The sequence below is a fragment of the Etheostoma cragini genome, chromosome 17, assembly GCF_013103735.1.
Source record: "Etheostoma cragini isolate CJK2018 chromosome 17, CSU_Ecrag_1.0, whole genome shotgun sequence".
Classification (NCBI taxonomy): Eukaryota; Metazoa; Chordata; class Actinopteri; order Perciformes; family Percidae; genus Etheostoma; species Etheostoma cragini.
In genome coordinates, this window is record NC_048423.1 from 9,476,820 (window position 1) to 9,500,898 (window position 24,079).

The 24,079-nt window shown below is 38.8% G+C and overlaps 1 protein-coding gene across 2 annotated transcripts in view; it reads left to right on the forward strand.

Annotated features, from left to right (window-relative positions):
- Nucleotides 1-24,079, forward strand: part of LOC117960504 (cGMP-dependent protein kinase 1) — a 76,736-nt gene that overhangs the window by 19,470 nt on the left and 33,187 nt on the right. For both annotated transcript variants that reach the window (XM_034898446.1, XM_034898445.1), the window contains exon 3: nt 9,438-9,551. In XM_034898446.1, the coding sequence (XP_034754337.1) occupies nt 9,438-9,551 (114 nt within the window). The remainder of the gene's footprint in view (nt 1-9,437; nt 9,552-24,079) is intronic.

The window sequence follows — 24,079 nt, forward strand, 5'->3', positions numbered from 1 at the left end:
TTTTTTTTCTAAGTTTACCAGGGGTGGCAGACTTGTACCGTGCAAACACAGCATCCCTCTTGAAAAGGTTGGCGTAGCAATGTGTTCACATATAAAAAAAATCTGTTCCAAGTCTTGGATAATGTTAGTAGCTGTGTTTCTCTAATAATACCGAAATTTCCCACGTCTTAATCAGAAAATGCTATTTTCAGAAAATAGCCTTATTCAGAATATCCAACTGGAATATGCTGTTTACATGACCTGTATCAAATTTGGAATATTGTCATATTTTGAATAATAATGAAATATTGTGTGCATGTAAACTTACTCAATGTTGCCTGAGGACAGTGTGACAAAGTCTTGGAGGTTGGTTAGTGTTAGTGACTTTTATTGATGAAGGCTGAATACAGCAAGCTTGGAAAGGTTTCATCAATCAATGTCACTGGAGTCAAGGTTTACTGGAGACCTTAAGATAAGGGGTTTCTTACCACCTTTTTATTGAGTCTCCTGTGCTAAAGTTAATCTCTTTGATCGCTTTTTGAACTTTGTCAAATGCTCTCCACCCCAGCATGGGAATTCTTACATTTCCATATAAATTTTACAAAGTACAAATCACAAAGCTGACTTTGTGTGTGTGTAAATGTGTGTTACGTAGTGTTGGTGCACGCGTACGCAAATGCAGCACATTGCTAATGTATCTTAAATATATGGGTCCTATGCAGCACAAAGCCCGACGCAAGTGTCTTTGCTAGTTTAAGACCAACGCAGATGTCAATATTTAAATAGAAAATACACCTGTGCCCATCTTTGCGCCCATGGGCGTGCTGGTCTCACAGGGAGGTGCATTCAGGTGAACTCTTGGCGTATTGCTATCTTGAGGCCACAGAAAGTGATTGTGTCATTGACCAACAAAAACCTGGTCTAAAGTCAATAGCACAGCATTGTTATAAACTGCACCTGGGCTTATGCCCAGCACACACACTATGCTTGTTAAACACACAAAGGGCAGCACAGCAGCACATACAGTAGACATGCAAAAGATGGGGATCCTGGATAGATCACCTGACAAAGCGTGTGCCTCATGTACTAAGGCCCAGCGCTTTTCGCAATGGCCGCAGGTTTGATTCGGACCTGTGGCCCTTTGCTGCATGTCCTTCCCCCTCTCTCCCCCCTTTCACATCTTCCGTTGTCCTATATGATAAAGGCCTAAGATGCCCAAAATATAGCCTCAAAAAAAAGGGAATGGGAGATGACACTCTGATTGGTTTATTGCATACTGCGCCCAAATCACACTTATGAATTAATGAAGACACTAAGTACAACCTTTTTGAACCATGCGCTTGTCGCACGGACCCTTCTTTCCACTGTCAAACTAGCAAAAGTGGACTTTGACACACCCTAAACGTACCTGCACCATGCGCTTCACGCTGGGCATTAGATCATTATAATAAGCGTTATATCATATGTATATGCATACTTTTATGTATGAAAATACTCAATGTGTGTGTTTGTATAACTATTTGTGTTCCCTACACTCTGACAACACTGACACAGAATTCCAATTTCCCTGTAAATGCCTTCTCATGTTTGTAATAACACAGTCAGGTACTAAAATGAGTTGAGAGCAGGCTGCGGAAATGAAAGAGTTCCATTATTGTAGCACTTCAGATGCCATAATAATCTGTATTCTGATGTTGACGTTGTCTAATTAAGTCTGTCTGCAAAAAAGAAAAGCTACAGTATGTGCACATGGCATGTACGCTAACGGCTAATTAAAACGCTGTGATTTGGTCTGGGAATGCAAAATGATCATTTTTACTGCCTCCTGCTCAGGCTATCAATCAGCTTGTCAACACAAAAGCCATAATCTGAGTTTTATGACTAGGAGAGAAGCAGTAGAATATCATAATGTCCTATTACTGCCACTGAATGAAAGTAACCTTCAGTGTGAGGCTGAAAGGCTCTAAATGTAGACATGTGGCACTGCATTGTGTTCTTGCTGTACCCCTGTCTCCCAGGTAAAATGATGTAAAAAGGATGAAACCAGCAGTCCCTCATATCCTTTCAACTTGCTTTTTGTGTCTTTAGGTCTCACAGACCACTTGTACAAAAATTGCAGTGCAATTTCTCACCGTGCCGACGGCAGGGAGCCCTGTGTGAGGGTGCCTGAGTTGAACTGAAAAAGGATGTGAAGTGCTATCGTCTCAAATGATATGATGTTCAACAGTGCTCACCCACAGCATCAGGTGTCCGTCCTCATCTTCCTCCCGTGCTGTCCTTCTGTTTCTCTTCCACTTGCCTTCTCACAGCTTTTTTATTTCCTTTTGTTACTCTTGTAATAAAAAATGGCATACATTTAAGAGTGTTTGACGTCAATTAGTTCGTGTTAAGAGCCAACATGTAGAGCAGTCCACATAAACACAACTCTCTGCTTACGTCAAGTTAGAAGGAATGGTGGAACACAAAAAAATGAAAGTGAACTGAGTGCACTGCAGCCATAACAGATTTAAGTTGTCTGACGCTAATCACTTCACTGAATTTTATTGAATTAGGAGTTGAAAGTAGGTTTTGAGTGAAAACAGCTGACACGACTGCAACAAAGATTACCAAAGCATCTTGATCACTCGCATGCTGATGTTGGAATTATTTGATACCACTTCTTACAACATTACTGGATTTCCCCTGAACGGTGCAGGAACTGCAATCTTCATACTCCATCATCAGATTTCTGAAGCTGCAGAAGGCTATGCAGACTTCTCCTCAAGTTTGTTGACTGAAAGTTGATGAAAGTCAACACATGTATTTTTTTGGAGATGATGCAGACGTGCCTCTCTGTGGAGCATTGATGGACTACTCAGGGCAAACATTGACCAGCCTATATGTTTACATGCTGCAGCTATCCACCTAATCTAACCACATAGCTAAATAGAGCATGTTATAGCTTAAAGTTTAGACAGTGGTTAGCAGTATAATTCAATGACTATAGCAATTTTAGCTAACTAATATACTATTGGCCCAGACTTGATAATAATACTTTTTCCTTCAAGGGTATGGTCATTTTGAAGGCTGTAGATTGTAGTGCTGTTGGACTGTATTGCATTATACAGACAGATAGCATTATACAGACAGATAGCTAAAATATTTTGCTATTTAGCCCTTATATTAATGGGGTGGACAAAGTAATGGAAACACCTGTCAGCATTATAAGCTGCAGCGTCAAGAATTGCAGTCAGCCCACCAAAATGATCTTAAAGTTAAATCATCTTTTCTCTAAATCTGTTTCCACCAAACTGCAACATTATAACCTTCATGAAGGTAGGATTCATGCAGGACCGTTGTATTGAACTGCATTAGTTTTAGCTAGGTGTGCCTTACAAACTAGCAACTGAGTGTACTATGTATATCAACTAAAAGGGTTTAAGAGCATCATGGGCTTCAAAGTTGTACTATTCGGTCAGGGCCTATAGTATGATATTTATTAGCTAAAACGGCTATATTTGTGTCATACTGCTAACTATTCTCTTTAATTTAAGCTACAACTTAAGCTAAGCGATGATACAATTAGAGGAGAGGGACAGCAGCCGCCTGCAGCGTATGGTAGAGGTTTTTACTAGGATCAGACGTAGCTGTTAGACATGACAGCAGAGTTTCACCCTGCTGCCCACCCAAGATGCAGAACAACAACTTTTCAGGGTGACATGTGCAGAGGTAACCACTCGCCTACTAAAAATATCTTAACATTTGCATTCCACAAGTCAAAGACAACACACCTCTACACACCCACACTCTATCCCTGTTTTGGCAGTCACCAGTCATGCATCATCCGGCTGCTTGAATTTTTTCAGTCTGCACTCATACAAACAGGGATTCTCTGAAACAACAACACTGAGTGTTTCACATTTTCATTACATTTCATGTAGGATTCTCCCATTCTGAGCCACACTCCCTGATTAATAACGTAACAGTGCTCTTACTCTCTGTCTTTGTGTTTGTTCTTGCTGTTGGCTCAAGTTTAAATCCGTATTTTCTTAAACTCTTTGGGCTTGTTTTGTTTTCTTACTGGAGCGAAAAATCATACATTCTTTGTGCTTGAAAAGCAAGTCTTCATTAGTGAACCATGGTCACAGTTCTGTGATCGGGAGAAATTACCAATTCTTTTAATTTAGATTTTGATCATTTACTAAGCCATTATTTAGCCTCAAACCCAAACACAATTGTTTTGACATCCGGTCCTTTCAATTTCTTTTCAATGAATGTAAAGCAGAGTGGCTGCATTCATCTTGAGATGCATCTATCTTATTTTATTTTTCATTTTCTGATGTCTGCCCAATGTGTTGATTCATGTGTCTCATTTTCCGTGACTGGGCAGCTACAGTATGAACATATCAACATATCAACATTTTGAGAGGTCACATTGTTTTTTTTGTCCTTTTTTTTAAATCAAGGTAAAAACACAAATAACTGCTCAGAGCTGATGAATCAAAGGACACTTATGGCCACTATTTACATTTTTTAACCAATTATAGTTTTCTTAAGATCTTTTAACCCACTTTTTTTCCTTTAAAAAAAAAATATAGAGCAGATGGTGAATTTGAAACCCTGGGAGTTTCTGGACACATTTCAGTCCCTGATGAATTGATCCCACGCTTGACCAAAAAGAGCTTTCAGTCTTGTTTCTCCCATGGCTTTCTCCTTTAAAAAAACATTCAAACTTTCAGACAGAATGCGACTGTTATTTTCACAAACATATCATTGCTGACCTGAAGTCACTTTAGTGAATTGCCAACAATAGTGTTGAACCACCTAAAACCTTTAGTGGTCATGATCAACCCCATTTTTTCCACTTGTATTTATTCAGGTCACTGAGAGCAATGCTCTCTTTTTCAGGAACGCCGCTGATCACATTGACACAGTTACACATTGACACATGGAAGCTTGCAATATAACCCCAGTCTGATCTGCTGGCCACTGAGCATTGAGCTCTGAGCTCTACTGGAGCTGTATGTGTTGCGCACCTCAGTGGTGGTAATGAAGGAGTGGCAAGCACTGTTTTATTTCTTTCCCCACCCAGATTATTCTGCTGGTCCAGACATTCCAGTTTCAAGCTTGATTTTTTAATCTTTAGGCCACCACTACCAGTCGGAGCAGGATGCAACAATGTTCTGCTTAATCTACTGTCAGTGTTCCTCCACTGCTTTAATGGATAGGATCGGGTAATCGGATCCCTGAGCAGTGGCGGAAGAAAAAGGCCCATCAAGATGGGATGGTGGTTATATGTTATCCTCTAGGGATTTCAGACTCCCCCACATCCTGTTTCTTGATGTCCATTTTGTGTTGATTGAAAAAACATAAACTATCAATGAAAGAAGAGGAAGAAGAATTAAACAGTGTTCTGCACCTGACCCTTAAAACTCATTATTTATAGACACAGCCTAATGGCTTCAGTGTGAAAGACACCATTTGGAAATCAGCAGATGTCCTTTTATCCAAATTTATTTGGGGGTTAGAGAACCTTGTGTCACATGCAACATGCCGGGGCACAATTGAGTAAATTATTACAAATATGCCTGTATCCTTAATTTAACCATGTTGTTTCATTAGATTTAGTCTAAAAGACAGAAATCTAAATACAAAAATAACTTTTTTTTAGTTATACATCCTTCAGATCATAGAGGATTATTCAAATTACTCTTGTTATATGGCTAGGAGGAGCTCATTTGCGTCAACTTTTTATCAGTGTCAGCACCAGTGTGAGATAAAGTCAACCCAAAAGACGGCAGCGTTTTGATTTGGAATGCTGCCAGAATTACCTCTGATCTTGAGCCAGAGGAAAGTCTGCTCCGAGGTCTGTCCTGATGCCCAGCAGTGTGGAGCTCACCACTGTGTGCATTCAAATGATCATCCATTAACACAATACACCGCCTTAGGGGGAGAAGACATGCTGTTATACATTGACAGGGAAAACCTCAACAGCATGTTACCCCCATACAATTGGTATTTTTAGCATCATGAATGTTTTAGTTCTTCCTCTTTTCCATTTTTAATTTGCCTTTAGACAGGGCAACAAACAGCTGTTGTAAATGGCTCAGTGAGATGTAAATGTACTGTACTTTGATATCAGATTGACTGGCCAATGAGAGAGCTGTGTATTTGCCTGTGGTATTTCTATTTGAATACAATTTAAATAAACTTGCATATGTGAGGTGAATTACAAGTTAATTTGGAGCTACTGTAATAAAGTATTTTGATAAAGCAGATTTTATTAGACAGGAAAACAGGAAATGAACTGGCCCATGTGTTGGCTTGTGCGGATGGATTGTTGTGAACTTCTGAATGAAGGGAATTCAAATAACTGATTAATTGGGTTATTTATCACTGAAAGACTTTCTTTGATTCTTCATCCTGAAACCAAAAGGCCATGTTGGTGCTCTTTTGCTGATGGATCCAAGCAACCTATTTATGCTTTGCTTATTAGAGGCACTTCCAATTGGGTGTACAATTGATGATAGACAGTCTCCTTCACGCACATCAACATGAACCCTTTCTACACCTGATTAGATGAAGGCAAGAAACACACTTTGGTCTTCGCCTACATTTCTTGAATTGGAAACCATCGTCAATTTTCTTCTAAACTGTTCATCATCCATTGTTATACACCCAGATGTAATAAGAGCTCAGGGGTTTTGAGAGGTCACATGTAAGGATGGGTTTTGAGACCCAGTTCTGTTAGGGCCCGGTTCCAAATTTCTCAAAACACAAAAATAAATAAAGACAGAGCTTATTGATACTGGTATAGAGACTAGTGGATCATATAACGTTAAGTCTAAAAATAGATAAGTGCGCAAACTGGAAAAAATAATTTAGGAGCACCGTAGGCCTATGGGTAAAGACCATACTAGCCTCCCCCTGCAAATCAGTCGGACTGGCTACGGAGAGCGCCACTCTGTGGGCCGCTTAATCAGCTCGTTAAAAAAAACAGAGACAAAAGAAATCAAAAGTCACAGACTTACAGTTGTTTGCAATAAAAGCTAGTCACATCAGCATCACATCACCCCTCACAGTTCACTGATTAGAATGGCACACATTTGTTGGGCTCAATTGATCCTCAATGGCTGTTCTCCAGACTTAATTCTTGCAGCAAATTGAGCTCCATAATTATAGTCTTCATAGACTTTGGAAGGCTAGATTAATGCTACAAAAATGATTTCAGCTATACTCATAATGAAACGTTTTTATAGTTGCTCTTCAAGCAGCAAGGGTTTCCTCTTTTCTGAGAGAAATCTACAGTAAGTTGTCTTTTTTATGTTATTAAATGTGAAGGAGTAGAAAATAGAATGCAAAATACAAGAAATTGCAATCTACAATGAGTATTTTTACATTTTTTTTCCATGTGCGTTAAGAACCCAAGTGCAAATGTTTCTGAAAGTAAGCAGCCCCGTGATTATGTGCAATTATTATTAAACTGAAAGAAGCAATTAAGTGAGAGATGTGAAAGATATTTATCGCGTTGGCTTTTCAGTCAATCAGTCAAAAAGAAGGATGATTGTGCCGCTATGTATCTATCTATTTTAACATGTGATAGTAATTTCAACATGAAATAATCATCCAAATAAAGTCTTTTTTAATGTTTTGCCAGAAGAATGCCTTGGACCCTTAGTTTTTTTGAACATTTGTGTTCCCTACCAAAGATCACCTCCATTATTTGGTTGAATTTCCGAGGACTACAGACCTTTTCTCTTCTGAATCTAAGACAGGGATTATAAATAATTACTGTAAGCTGATAATAATGAAAGTTGCATAGGCACTGCATTGTTAAAATGCTTAAATGCCAAGGAATCCCAGTTAGTTATTTTGATCTCCAGCTGTTTCTCTATTCGAGTGGAAAAAGATGAGAGTGTTACAGGAAGTTCAGACACAACATGAGCAGTTAAAACAGCAGGGTAGTACATGCAGACATTAAGATGGTGACACACATGGTTGAAGATTTTCTCTTTATAGTTTCATGCTGGGTGTTAATGGATGATTTACTGTTTACCATTGTGAAAAAGTTACACTAAAGTTCAAAGTGGAAAAATACAAAGTCATGACACGTGGCAAGCGTTTTGGAAGCTTTTTGTCAAAGGAGTTTCCGGCCCTCTTTAACAAGATAATGTGTCAAACTGTTTTCTCTGTGGATGACTTGCCTGCTCTTATCATCTTACCATATTTTATCAGTAGCCCGGAGCTGACTTTTCTTTGGGATTTTGCTCTCTGTGAATCAGAGTTAAGGTCCCGCTGGAATGCTTAGTTTCTAGGAAAGTGTACATGTTTAAAGAGGCTTGTCTTAACACAGTGGCAGCAAGACGTTTGCTAAGACGTTAACGTGCATTTCTGCAGCCGCATGATGGCAGCTGTAGCGTATTTACCTCTGCCAAGGACGTTATGCTTTCAGTTTAATTATGTCTGTCTGTCTGTAGGAATACAGAAAATCTACTGGCCCGATTTTCATAAGGCTTGGTTGAAGGGCGTAGCATGGGCCAAGGAGGAACCTGTTTCATTTTGGAGAGGATCCAAATCGCAAGATGGATACACAAATTATTTCATTTATAATAAAATAAAAAATCTAATAGTTTTTTACATTGCAAAATAGAGCGTTTGTGCTGCACTGTGGTGCAGACATTTTAAGATAGGGCATGTATTGGCGGAGGTCTGCGATCTTTGAGTGCCCTAGTTTAGCATGTGGTTGTGTTGGCAAAATAGTGTTGTTATTGAAATCTATTAGATTAATAGAGTCAAAAGAAGCTAGTTTTCCTTAAATAGTGCTCTTCATACATCAGAAATGGTAGATAATGTTGTTTTATGACACGTTTCACGTCATTTAGCTGACACTTTTATCCAAAGAGACTTACAATTGCTATATATGTCAGAGGTTGCACATATCTGATGTATCTCAGTGGGATTTGAACCCAGGTCTCCCATACCAAAGGAATGAATCATATCCACTGCACCACCACCATCCCCTCAATGTATTCATGCTGGAGACAGAAGTGAAAAGTGAAATGTGATTCCAACCTTACCGCTGTTGCTGCTGTTTTAAAGCATTCTTTGTGAATGGTCGAATGTACCTTTAGGCTGTGAGTTATAGAGTGTTAAGCTTTAAGTAGAATTTCTTTCTTGCCGCATTTCTATTTAACAGGGCCAGGCACAGGCTTGGTAGGAGGCCAGTAGCCCTTGAAAACTCCACATTGCAAAATTATCTCATTTTTTCCAGCCCAGTGATTTAAGACCACCTTGGCTGGGTGGCCCCAAAATGAAGCAAAAGCCCTCAGACACCTATCATGAACTCCATTTCATTGCTGAAACTTTGTTTGCTGCAAATATTGAACTTAGCAGAGGACTCACACACTTGACTTAAAAGGACGTGTAATTTAAATAGTATTATGCTTAATGGCGTACCTGTATTTCTTTGCATGTTTCAGACGGGAAGGTGGAGGTGACGAAGGAGAGCCTGAAGCTCTGCACCATGGGGCCAGGAAAAGTGTTTGGAGAGCTGGCTATTCTCTACAACTGCACCAGGACTGCCACTGTCAAGAGTGAGTCTCCACAGACACCTGGAAAAACATCCAAAGTGTTCACATCAGTCTGTGTTGAATGTCCCCATTTTCCTCAGTTGACAGATAATGTCACCTGTTCACACACACAAACACACACTCACTGAAATCCGTTCCCTTCTTTCTGCCTGTAGTATATCAGTCCTACATTGACACAGAGAGGCGGCTCACACAGTCACTGTTTAGCACAGAAATCATTGTTCCTCAGTCATGATGAAACAGCTATCACCACTACCGGTATGTGTTTACACAACACTCTAGTTAAGTATCTTGTGAGACCCCCCGTGAGCTGAATCTCAAGGTCTGCTATCTTTATGTGTCAAAGCTCCATCTATTTTGAATGTACAGTGGGTGAATACGGGGTCTATCAGGCTGGGGATTTGAATAGTCTGCCTAACAGAGTAAGGAGAGGAGACTGAGAAAGGATAGGACAGATGGTGGTCTATGCACATTTGAGACAAAGTGTGTTAGAAGAGTGTGTGTCAGGATGAAAAATGTGTGTTTATGTAAAGCAGGAAATGGGAAATAGCTGGAAAGTGTGTCTTTGAATAGAATAATAAATAGACAAGGTGAGGATGAGATAAGGTCTGGGTGGTGAAAGTTTTTTTAGTTTTTGTTTTGCAGTTCAAATTGTAATAAATGAACGTAGATCAGTGTCTGATTGCTCCAGCTGGCACTTAATAAAGAATAACCATAAAGAATACTCATTCAATATATTCTGGCCTGGTAGATTTTTATTTGTGACCCACGTATGAATGAATGAATAAAGAGTATGAATAAATGCGGGCATGGGGTCATTTGGGCCTGTAGACAAGGGCAAGGAGGCATGAGTTAGTGTGGAGGAAACCAGGGTTGTTGATGATGTCAGCGAGGTTGCAGTCCCCTCATTGACCCCTTTCATGTCCCATGATCCCCTACCAGTAACCAGCCAACCTAACATAAACTCCCAACTCCTGTTGCTATGACAACAAATGCTCACAGGGAGATGAACCAACTTTTATGGGATGAAATATTCCCCCTCCCAGAGGCTACAGAGTGTCTGTTTTTTTCTTTTGTATGTTCTTTTGCCTACCACCAGCACACCAGCACGTACTTCCTGCAACAATCTTTGGAAATGTACGTCAGTGCATAGCTGGTGAGGTGGCTGCTTTATAAAAACTCTGCATGGAACAAATGATGTAATTGTCTATATTGGCAGAAGTGTGTTTACTGTCTAACAGGGTCACTGGCAATGGGTCTCAGAGGGTGGTTGTCTTTGTTTTAATGCATGTCTCTAGAAGAACGTACTGAAGGATTGTGCCCCAGGGTATTAGAGGTGACGGCATCCGATGGAAATCATGCAACTACCTGATGAATGTGGATTGGGCTTCAGCTTACAATTAACACATTTACTTTTATCTGCAAATGGAACCCTAGAGGAGGATATATTCTCAGTGTAATTTCAATTGACATTGAATGCCACATTGAATGCTACATCTACATCTCTGTATTTAAATGATGAGAATGTGGACTCCACAAAAATGTGTACAGTATCCCCCCTCCATCCTTTAACTGCCAAGGTAACTCAAAATATAATGACAGTATTTCTAACAGTGATAATTAAGACATTATTGGAGTCTGTTGCTTATTGAGAAAACCAGAGCCATTTATGTGCAATAATCAAATATAGAGAAATTGTTTGCAGGTATGATTTGAACACACTCAATGCAATCAAGAACAACTCAAGGCTTTTTCACCACAGAGTGTTTAGGTAGCTGACATAATGATTACAATTGAAGTGTTTGTTTCAATTGTGGTCAGTGTGCAACATTTCAATTTCTTCAAGCAGCCGTAAAAGGAGCTTGATGTGTTGTAGTCCAGCTGCTTTTAGTCTTAAAGTACTGTAACGATGACACAGCATATTTTAGCCCATGAACTTAAAGAAACACGCCACCGTTTGTTGAAATAGGGCTTATCCTGGTCTCCCCTAGCTGTAGATAGATGGGCCAACGCATTTTTTTGTCTCAGTGCATGTATTGTTTTAGTCCGGTCAACACCGTTAGCTTGTTAGCTTAGCGTATTGAATGGAATCGTATGTTGCCAGTTAGCATGTTGTGAACAAAAGTGAGCCAACAAAAAAACAACAGCACCCTAATTACTTCTTGTGGCCTGCCTATTTACAATAAGTACAAATAGCATTGCAGATTAAGGCTGAATCTCATTTCTCTATCTTACCCCTTCCCCTTCCCCCTAGCCCTTGGCCCTCAAAAACAAGCGGCAAGGGCTAGGGGGGAAAACATGCTATGAAATGGTACACCCCTTGGTTAAACAAACTTCCAAGATGCCATCTGCAAGTGTGTGTATGTCGATTGCGTGGGTTTTGGCAACAGTGTCACATGCATGTATATATTTTATATTTCTTTCATGTTCAGTTTGGTGGTGGTGGTGGTGCAGAGGCAGATGTTCTTATCTGTGAAGGCTACTACAGTACTAAGGGTCTGCTTGCAGTAAATATTTTCATACACACTGAATGGTGTGTTTATCTGTTTAAGTTACCACTGTTTTAAATGTCATTGATGTTCAGAAACTTTCCTTTGTTGACAAAAATATGTCTTTATTGCCCAATAAAGTAAACATAACAGGCAAATACATTATATAAAAATAAATTATATTACAGAACCGTTACTAGTAGATCCATAATTCTCATGTCACATACATATTAAAAAGGCACTCAAATGTCTAAAACTCAAAAAAGACACAAGACCACAAGCAAACAAAAAAACTACAGCCAGTCTGATATTCCAGACCAGTCTGATGTCCTGTATCATAACCAACAACAATACACAGCTGCATGAACAGGAATTAATTACAAATGATTACTAATATACAGTACCAATACAACAATGAATGGCTACAACATGAACACATGACTCACTCCCATAGTTGCTTTGCAGCATTTTTTGTTTTAAGAAACTTCTGCTCATTTTCAGCCTGAAAGTGGATTAGCTGCCAGGTGTCCTCCTGCGTTCCTGTGCGATACAGGATGGTATATATAAAGCATGTATCAAAATCTCCAAAGTAAGTAGTTGTGTTATGCACTGATATCAAACAAAATTTGCTGCTAATGGAGTTTAGTTAAAACTGTAGACCTGCATGGAGTCCATTCAAGGCAGAGAAATGCGGGACTGTTGTGCAAATCAGCAATGTAACGTGTAAGCAGTTGTTATTAGCAGTTAGCATTAGCATAGCAAGCTAGCGATTTTTAACAACATTTCAATTAGAACATGATTGCAAATATATATATATACAGGACTGTATATAGCACAAACAAAAAAATCTATTATTTAAGTTGAAAATACTTATATTTATGAGTCTCTCTGGTTGATCTGGTCACCATTGTTGCATGGCTGCACAGTGTTCTGGGTACCCCTAACTTTCAAGTAAGGTCACAGATTACCTTAAAACTAAGGGGTATCTACCCCTTTGTCTTAGCCCTACCCCTCGATCAAAATGACTATTGGGACAGCCCTTACTCTCACGTGAATGCGCAAAACTAAGGGGAAGGGGAAGGGGTAAGCTAGAGAAATGAAAATTTGGGACTATATTGGGTGGAAGACGAGCCAAAGCTGGGCTTTGCTATTTGTTGGCTCACTCTTACTCACAACATGCTAAGCGGCCATTTAGGTCTCCATTCACTAAACTAAGCTAACTAGTGGCGGTGCTGGCGGTGTTGCACCAGAATAAAACAATGCATGCAATAAGTCAAAAAATGTATTGGCCCATCTATCTCCAGCTAGGGTAGACCGTAATAAGACCTATGTCAACAAACTGGCATGTTCCTTTAAATTAGTGCCAACCATTTACAAACATAGTACAGAGTTTTTGATTTTTGATTGTGTCTTTCCTATCATCCAGGCATCATTTGGTTTATATTCATTTCAGAAAATAATAAAAATCACTGTCTTGAAATTGGCTGGATTTCAGAAAATTTGTCACAGCGTGTCCATCTGCTGGCTTTCCAAATCAATCTGCACCTACAGCAAAGGGATAACATGACTCAGAAACCAAAAAAATCAGACTCAATGTTCACTGTGATACTGTAGATTTTTTATCACACAATTAATTTTCAGTTCTTTGCAAGCCGTTTGTAAAACCCAGTAAAGTTGCAAGGTCCGCACCATGTGTCTCAGACACATGGTGCGGACCTTACAAAAGGAAGCAGTAAACTCACTACCCATGCGTCCGGGGATGCATCTAATTTTTTCTGTGTTACTTATTACTGTGAACAACAAATCTGTGTGGAAATAGTAGAAATAAACAAAAGAAACCTCTAAAGAAACGTACATAAGAAAATGAAATTACTTGTGTTTTATGTAGCAAAATGTATTATTGTAGTACAAATGTGTTTTATGAATAAAGTATTTGTTCATTTACACTAAGCCAATGTATTTCAGGGATGAGACGAGATTAATAGCTCTAGAAAATAACACGAGGATTGGTTAAACTTGTATTTCTAGGCAAATTCCTGGAGGGACTGACAAGAATATTCGTTTTCTTTCAATCCCCATCCTTTTCAACCTTTAGGTGAGCTCTTGCTTGGACTCTCCCAAGAGAAATGGATCCTGTAAAGTAAGTCTGCCCTGACTTCAACATTTTAAGCAGCACTTACTCCTAGGTTGCGTAGTGTCCCCAACAAGTTCAACCAATCAATTGTTAAGTTCAGGTAACAGACCCTTGTGTACAAGTGTAGATTTGGGGTTACGCTCTGCTAGTCTTTGCAAATTAGGTGGAATTTTACGTGTAGCCTGAGAGAAAAATGTTGCCTGAGACTTCCCCTTTCCATCAAATCCAAATCAGATCATTTTCACATGACAACAACTGGGAAGATGTTGGCTGAAGAGAAAAGAAGAAGAAAGGGTTAGAAGCGAGAGACAAAAGAGAGAGGTGATAAATACAGGACAGCAGTGACAGTAAAATAGGGGATTCAACTCAAGGGAAGCAGGACAAAATTGGTATTTTTTTGTCTGCAGACAGACAAGAGAGAGTAACGGTGGCCTTTTGCTAAAAAATATCTATTTATAGCATGAAAATGCCACTGCTTTATGAAGACTTGGACAGCATGACAGGCTGCAATTCAGCATGGTGGGGGCACAAAGTTGACCATGGTTAAACAGCAGGAAAGAAATAATTTAAAGCAATATTGTTGTGGCTTAGTTTGTTTCTTGAAGATGAAAACGTGTGGAAGCTGTGGAATCCAAGCATAGAATTTAGTGTCTTTCAGTTAAATGTGTTATTAACGGCGTTAACACCAACCTATTTTAACAGCGTACATTTTTTTATTGTGAAATTAACGTTCTCTTTGGCCTAGCAAACTTTGTAGTTTTTTTCACTCTCTGTTGCAACAATTAGTAACGTTAGAAAAACGACAACACCACACCGGATCTAGCTAGGCCGAAAACGAAACCAAAGAGTAGTAACGTTACGTTTTGATTGGATGGTGAGCGTGAGACGACAAAATGGATGCCAATAACAGTCTGGATGGAAAATATACTTTTTAAATGTTGCCAAATGGTTTTGTTAGCTGATCTGTGTGTTTTGTCATTGTGAACCAAACTATCATTGCAGCACGTCCAGTCTGAAATACCACTTGATGGCCAAGCACAGCTAATTTCACAGCAAATTCTCTGCCCCCTCGTGAAAGTATTTTTTTCACCCTTTTATTGATGGACAGTGTAACATTGAGTGAGAGATTATTAGCTCTGAATGTGAATGACTGCTTTTAGTGAGGATGTTACGTGTGAAACACTAGGCTATATACAAATGTTGTTTTTAATAAAAAAACACTTGCACAAAGCAAGCCAATCCACTTTTCTATGTTGATAAGAGCATTAAAGTGCCCTTATTATGAAAAAAAAACACTTTTTTCTGGGATTTGGGGTGTTATTTTGTATCTCTGGTGCATCACACACATACAAACTTGGAAAAAAACTATCCCTACTGTTTTGAGTGAGATTTCTGGTGTCTGCCTTCAGGCTCTGGGTGAGCTGTTCAAAATCTGCACGGCTTTCTACGTAACTAACTGGGATGAGGTGTACTGTAGCACATGCTAGCGCTAGCATGCTAGCTCATTCTCAATGGCAAAACACTGCTACAACACACACTCCAAAAGAACTGCTTACATGTCCCTATTCTGCAGGTATTCCAAAAGTGCGCCCTTATTTAGAAGAAGTCTTGTACTGGCCAAAGTTGGAGAAACAGTAGCTAGCTGATATAAACCTTATCTAGCTACTGCGCATGTGCCACTCCCAATATAGATAGCATAGAAATTGGGATGTCTCACTCTGTAGCTAAAACAAGTGAGATTTGTCACTCTGTAGCTAAAACACAGACCTAAACACCCAGGGTGGAAAGCTAATCTACAGCCATGGGCGGTACAGCAAAAATATGGTGTTTTTTGAAAATGAAACCATGTAAACCTATTCTGGTACAACCGGAAAATACAATTATGAACCTGAAAATGAGCATAATATGGGCGCTTTAAAATGAGAAAAAATGATGGGACAAAAAGAAATGAAGGGAGATTTAGAATAGATAAAAATGTGTGATGAGTTGCAATTTATTACTATGACATTAATGTGAATAATCACAATTAAATATTTTAATTATTCAACAGCACTAATATATTTGCAAATTTCTAAATCACGATAAAAGGGTTAACTCTGCAACTAGCAATGTTTTCCATCGATTAATCTGGTAATTATTTTCTTGATTCATTTTTCGATTTTTTAAATTTCTAGAAAACAGCCCAAAATGCCTGTAACAATTTCTTACAGCCCACATGAATGTCTTATTTTGTTCAACCGCCAGTCAAAAACACTGAAGATAATCAGTTTACAATGATATAAAAAATAAAATAAAATACAATCCTCACATTAGAGAAGTGACTACCTTAACAATAGGTACTGTCTGGTTTTTTTGTTTGAAAAAAGATTGAAATGATTAACCATAATAGCTGCAGATCATTTTCCTGTCGATCAATTTTAACAATTAATAAATGATTTCAACACTACACTACATAGTAGACACGTTCAAACATTAGCTTTCATTGTTTAATTTAAAATTACTTAAAAGCCGTCACCTGTTCTACTTGCTCTAAATATCAACACACATTAGTCACAAGCACATTGTTTGGTAGGTTGTCTAAAGCACCCTTTACCATAGCTTAAACCTGGAAAAGTCAAGATTTCTGTTCCCTAGCTTAAGTATGAATTTTTGCATTCAACTTTTTATCACAAGCAAATGTAATAGAAAATTAGGAAACCAAATTATGGCTCTAACAAATATGAGACCAGTTTGTGGCACTCACACAAATTAGCGTTTTGACTGTAAACGACTGGTGGGAAACCTGACAATCTTTTGGAGCAGTTCATCCACAGAGAGAGAGGTCACTGCCAGTCACTAGTAACATAATCAGTGAGGCTGACTATCTGGGTGCTCCATCTTAATGATAGTGATGAAAAAAACGGTATCAGACGTTGTTGCAGAAACTCAGCTGTGCTCTCAGTCTGATCATATCTAATGCACACTAATGCTTTATATGACTAGATTATACTTTAAAAATGTAATGTCATTATAATTCATATTGACAATTACTGAGCATTTAAAGGGAGATTAGCATGAGGTGGAGAGACATCTTATTTAGCTCTACCCATCAAGTATATGTTGGGTATCTGCCAGCAGCAGGCGTGTACACACACACACACACACACACACACACACACACACACACACACACACACACACACACACACTAAAAATAACACATCATATCATGGCATCACAGAAAGAAAATTAAGCCCCAGCAGCATCATTGTTCTGGAGACTTCTGAGAATGGCCCTCGTGATGGAGTTATGGCTCAGCTGTTTAAAATCCCTTCCTTCCGCTGGGGAGTAAGCAAACAGTTGTCTTTCTAATCAATCAAAGAAAGGAAAATGTGCATGCGAGTGTGTGTAAATGAGCGAGGGTGTGTGTGTAGTAGTACTTCTGCTCAGACCAGGAATCACCCTGCCCATGGTGAGTTGGATAAGTCACAGGTTTGACTCTGTGGAGAACTAGGCAACAAGTTAAACATTATGACTGGTGGACAATGGTGGTTTTTGCGGGGGTCTGTTGTGTTTAAATAATATAACATGTTGATTGTCAGTGTGCCTTACTCTTAAACTCTTATTAAGAAGAGCAGACTACCTAAAAAACTTTCTGCACTTTAACATTTTTCATATGACTTGATGAGGGACTGAGATCACCTTCAGCCTTTCTTTGACCCAGCAATATGGTTCCACAACACCAGTACCTAGTCGGGGCCTTTTCTCATTCTTGGGGACTGTTCTCATGTTGGATCTCACGCAGAATACCGAGCAACAGCTATTTTCCTTGCCAGCAGATATGAATGATAATATTGTACAATTTGTTTTCAGTGTAATTAAATCAAGTTAGTGCAGCATGTAAAAGCACTCTCCTTCTGTGCTTTTTGAAAACCAGAGTGAGCACCCTCACTTTGCACTTCAAATATGGCAAGTTTCTATAAATTCAGCTGAATTTTAGAACACCATTAGCTGTTCACTTATGATTAGATTACAGAAGACACATAACATGTGTCCCTATTAAGAGCCAATTACAACAGAGTGGGCCAGCTGACCAGTCATAGCAGACTAAGCTTTTTGGAAAAGTGGGCCAAGAGCTCAGACAGAGTGTTTCAGATGGAGGCACTGCAGCAATGGGAAGTATGAGAAATAGAATAGTTTTTTTTTTTTTTAACATGAAAGCATGTTAACCATACACCCCAAAAGTACAATTATGATGCTGGCTGGACAGGGGACTGCTTCTCCGTAATTGTTGTGTCAATGAATCATTAGCAGCTGTAATATCTAAAGTAGTTGCAGGTCCAATTCACACAGTAGGTACTAAAGGAGAGAAGAGACACATTTGCTGAAGAGGGAACACAGTGCGCTTTTACGTAAATGGAGAGATGCCCTTAGAGAGTAGATGTAAGTATGTTTAGAGTATTAGCAGTATATAATGTATGCCATAGAGGATTAAAACCACTGCAACTTTTAAGAAAAACAAGAAATTATACTCTATGTTGTGAACCTAGTGTGGTTGTGTGCAGAATAGAACACTATCATTAGCCAAAGCTGGGCTGTAAAGAGTTGAGAGGAAAGCTAGTGAGTGCGAGTGCACTCTTAATGAGAAGCACAGAGGCACCCTATACTGTGCTGCTGTGTCTTTTTCAATTGTAGGCTACTCACCACAATTAGAAGTGCAACTGTGAGAAGGGAAATAAGAGACTGACGTGCATGCAAATGCATCAAATAATAAACATTTAAATGTACACACAGGCATTACACATCGAAATTTCAAAAGCAATGAACAGAGAATTAGCGATAACACAGAAATGACATATTCAATTGCACTACAGAAGGCTATAGGAATTACTGATGAAAAATAAAGTGAAAATCTTTTTAATCATTAAAGATTGTAATGATAAAAAAACATTCATTCATTCTCTTTCCAACACCTTGTGCTGATGTGTGCAGAGATACAGGAGAACTATAAAGCCATAGGATAAAGGTTTTCATTGGATAAGGGAATAACAAAAGACAGAAGACAGAAGAAGACTGAAAGAATGGCGTCGGTAGATAGAATTCCAGTGGGACAGAGCGGGGTAAAATCTCTTTTCATGGCTGCCATGGTAACAGTGTTGCCAGAGTGCAGCAAAAAATCTGATGGTAGAATGTTGATGGTGGCAGGGAAGCCCCTACCTAGCTGTTTGAAGTCAAGGTTGTTCCTGCCTTTGTTTTTATCTTGTGCATATAACTTGACAGTGCGGCTTATTTTAGTTGCATGAAGGTATTTGAGTTTGTATGTGTTTTAATGTCTTAGTGCCTGTGTTATATGTGTGTGTGTGTGTGTGTGTGTGTGCGTGCGTGCAAGCGTGCATGCGTGAGTGAGTGCGTGTGTGCATGCGTGCGTGCGTGTGGGTCTGGAATTGAGGCCCCCTGCTGCTGCTGTTGTCATGATTCTCAGTTGGAGAGCAGGTGTGAGCCCAGAGCTAGATGCTCTTTTGGGGCTCTAGACGGCTTGAAAGGTTAAAACACCCAGAGAGAGGCAACCTCTAACAGCAGCAATATCCAATCAGTTTTTCAGTCAGTCAGTCAGACAACAGGCCAACAGGTATAGCGTTGAACAAATGATTTTCTTGTTTTTTACAAAATTATATTTGCTGGTGAAGTTATATCCCCAGCATTGCTGGATTACATGGCTCCATAGACTTTGTGGAGCTGTTCCCTTAAAAATACTGTGAATCAGGTGCAACTTGTCTGGAATATTATAGGCCTACCCCATTTACACTTAACTTACTAAATGTAAAGGCATCAAAAAATAATTTGGTTGCTCAAATCGCCTTCCGAGACAAAATCAATCCAGATGTTAAAATGGCATAAATGCAGCCGTCTGTCCACATGTAACGTCACTACATGCTCTGTAGAAGTAGCCTCTACAGGGTCTGAGGGTGTTAATGGAAAGTTACACTGAAAATATTGTAGGTGTCGTTCTCCCTGTCACTTGAGAAAAAGAGTCTAAGAAAAAATAACTTTTATTACACTTGTTATTCCTAAATACCTATACATCTGTATGTCGATCTATTTGTTGATGTTAGTTAATGGTCAGTTATTAGTTCGCCAGCTGTTGTTGCTAACTGCTAATTGTTGTAACTCACCTGCTGAAGTGCAGAGGCTATTTGTCTTCTTGTGATTGTAGCAGTTTCAGATGCATCAACATCACCCTCTGAACTGGAGTATGGCAGACCCAGATTTGCAAGCGCATTTTTGGGAAAAGATTTCAATCAGATTTGTAATGTGGCCAACAGAAGCACATAGGTGTCTACTTGATATGAAAATGCTTTAAATGTAATTTGTATTTGTTCGGGATGCAAGAGACTTAAAGCTTTAGTGCGTAACTTTTCGATTTTAATGAACGTCTGTTACATTCAAGCCATCGCCAGTGAGTTGCTACAAAGCTAATTAAGACATCAGCTCCACACAACTCAGTCTGTATTTCTCAGAAGATTGTGTCATCTGGCACCTCAAGTGAAGCTAATTACCTTTTCTGAAGATTCATCATGCTTTTTAATCCTCTGTGCGCTCCTTGGCTACGAGCAGCTGCATGGAGGACAGGCGTACCTCCTATGGAGCCATTTTGTTGCTAACAAGCCATTACCCACCGTTAGCATTCCATTGACTGTCATTCAATTTGGCGCCACTTTGACAGTGAATAACTTTACATCTGAAGTGTTTAAAGACTCTATTTGTCCATTGTTTATTTATAAAGAAACACAAAGTGTATAAAATGCTCAATTACCTTGTATCTCACGTTATGGCTCTTTAGCAGGCGTTTTTGTTTTTTGACTTATTGATCTTATGAACTTGATGATTTATCTATAGTAAGCAAGCTGTTTCTCACATAGTGTAGAAAATGTCACCTTGAGAATCAAAGTCAATGAGTGTGGAAAAAGATGCATGTTACTGATTTAAATGTGGAATTTAGTTAGATTTTTTTAGTGCAAAGATCAGATAGGTGGGGTCCAGTGGTCTAGAACAAATACAATGTAACTACTCGTAGCTGAAATGCTATACTCATTAATGTTTAGATTAGATCAGATTAGATTAGATTTTACTTTATTCATCCCACAGCGGGGAAATGTCCTTATTTCAGCAGCAGCATTTTCTACAATAAGAGCAAATCTGAGAGAGAATGTGCAACCAACCTTTCGTCAAGAAAGACTGATTGTTGTTTATTACCTGAATGGGGGAAAAATACAAGTACCTGAACATGCTTTATAGCTGGCAAAGAGTGCAAGGGAAGGGTTAGAAAAGCAAAATACAGGGCTTGATATATATCATCCCAGGTTCAATAAGTACATTTTGTCATGCCTATTCTGGTCTGAGACAGTGAAGAAGCCCTGATGTTTGGTACCACAGCAATACACTTAAAGGAGAATACCAGCCAATGTTTATGTTAATCTTGATTGATATAAATATGCAAGTACTTTTGATTGAAAAAACCCTGACCTCAATCGGTGCAAGCAACATGGAGTAGCTGCAGCTACGTGTACAAGCTTAAATGGCAGTTAATGGGACAAGTTTTAGAATGCCTTTGTGCCTCTTAACATACACACAATGGAATTTATATGTATGTACAACATGAACAGTGCCCTTGTGTAACATCAAGATGCGTTTTCAAGTCAGACATTAAATTCACCTACCCTGTCTTGTTCTTGCCGGTGGGTAGCTTGCTTGCCTGGTTAGCTGCTAGGGCTAGCTGTTAGCTGCTAGAGCTAGCTGTTGGCTGCTAGCTGTTAGCTGCTATTGATAAGTGTGTTGAGCCAGGCTTTTGTGAAAATCATAACGCAGCAGTTCTGTGTGTATTTGTAGCTCATCCATTTTGTGCGTGATTTATCTTGTGGTGGTGAGTTGGGGGCTTCTGTGTGGCAGATTCCTTAGCCAGGCAGACAGCCTTCAACCCCGCCTTCCTCGCCTCCTGCAACAGGCAACAATTCCCCGACCGCCCAGTGGTGTGGTGGGTGTCCTCCATGCCTTTGCGGTGAGAAGGAAACTAGCGCACAGATAGACACTTAAACACTACAATTTTTTTGCCAAAACATTTTGCGTTCATAAAACGTTTATAAAAATGTTTCCTCATTATTTTGCTAAAAACATAGTTCAGGTGGCATAACATGTCTCTGAAAACACATTTATAAATGTAATTTACTAAGTCACTAAGATAACTACCAAGTAGCTAAATGAAGTGTACATATAGTGGTCCATCAACGGCAGTTAGAGATTGGATAGAAGATACCTGTCAATATTTGCTTGGTCACAGATCTGAGAAAATGGTGGATGTACCAATATTAAACTGCTATGGGAATGGCAGTTGCTACTAGCAACAGACTGTTAAACTGAAAATATCTGCTGGTGGTGGAATAGAAAACACTTTATATTAATCAGTAGGTTGGAAGTAGTGTGCAAAAGATTAGGACAAAATATAAGGTTTGGCATATAAGGTATGGATCAAATATTTACCAGTAGATTAATTTCAATCAGAAGGAGCGTTAAATATAAAGGCTTTCTGAGCTATTGATTGTATAGAGTGTCTTAATTGATAATTAAAGGAGAAAGGTATCTTAAACTTTCAAATAGTGAGGGTAAATGAAATGTATACATTTATAGACTGCGTCCAATGCCACCATCATAACAAAACAAAAAAACTCATACTTTGTTGTGATTTTAATGGAGACACTATTCTCATTCATTAATTTATTATGTTGAGATAACTTATGACCCAATCATGTCAATATGTGACAGTGTGTCTCCCAGGGTATTTGACTGTCTTACAAATTAGTAATTTGACAGATTTCAGTGTGCAGTTTGAGTACTCCACCAAATCAGCTATATAGAGAAATGTGTCATCTGATACAACCTGGACTAGAGCCTAAAAATAACCTAATTGCTGATGAATAGCAAACACCCTTCATTTCCTCCATGTGATTTTCTGCAGCCTGGCAGACCAAAATTTATCAGGTTATTCAAATTGATTTCCTCTGTGGCAAATAGTTTCTGGTTGGTGGTATATAATGATGAGGACAACAAACAATTAAAATGCATCTCACAAACCGATGAGCAAAAGCAATTCATGCTGAAAGGTAATTTTTTATTGGCGTTAGATGCAGTAGATACCAGCTAGTTTTCCTCGTTCTCCCTTCATGGGAGCAGTTTTGCTAAGCATTGATGTTATCAGCTGGTAGCAATACTTCAATCATGAAATTAAATCTGTGTAGAAAAGAAGAGATGAATTCCTTTGAATTTTTTTTAAACCAAAGACAGGAAACCTGTTGAGAATTAATTGGAATGATTAAAGACCTTTTGAAAAAAAACAATATGTTACAATTTGCTTTATTTTTTTTTTTTTCCTGTTCCTGTTCTTTTCTGTCTTTTCTTGTCCACCATTTATCAACACCTACTCAAAGAGAAAGTTCACTTTTCTTCCTTCTCCTTTGTTCAAACTTACAATTAAAACCTGAACAACAAGGCAACGCTGTTTTTAATGTCGTGTTAGGTAATGGCAAATGCAATTGATCTTTTTGTGTTGACAATGTCAACCCTTATAACTTATTTTCCACCAAGGCAGAACATCCCAGAGATGCAACTCCTTCAATGACTTTAAATGCACTCAGAGAGTATGAGGTCAACTGATTATGACTTTTATATAAGAATTATTTTGTATATAAAATTTCCGGCCACCTGTTAAAAAAATCTGCAATCAAAGAGCTAACTGTAGATGGATGAAATGGGATACAAATTTAAAACAACCAAACTCCACTTCTAAATGTGTGCATGTTTATGATGAACTTACAAACAAGTTCGGCTATAATTGATGAATGAAGGTTGGGAGTGAGGTTTGTTAATGTTCCAGAGAT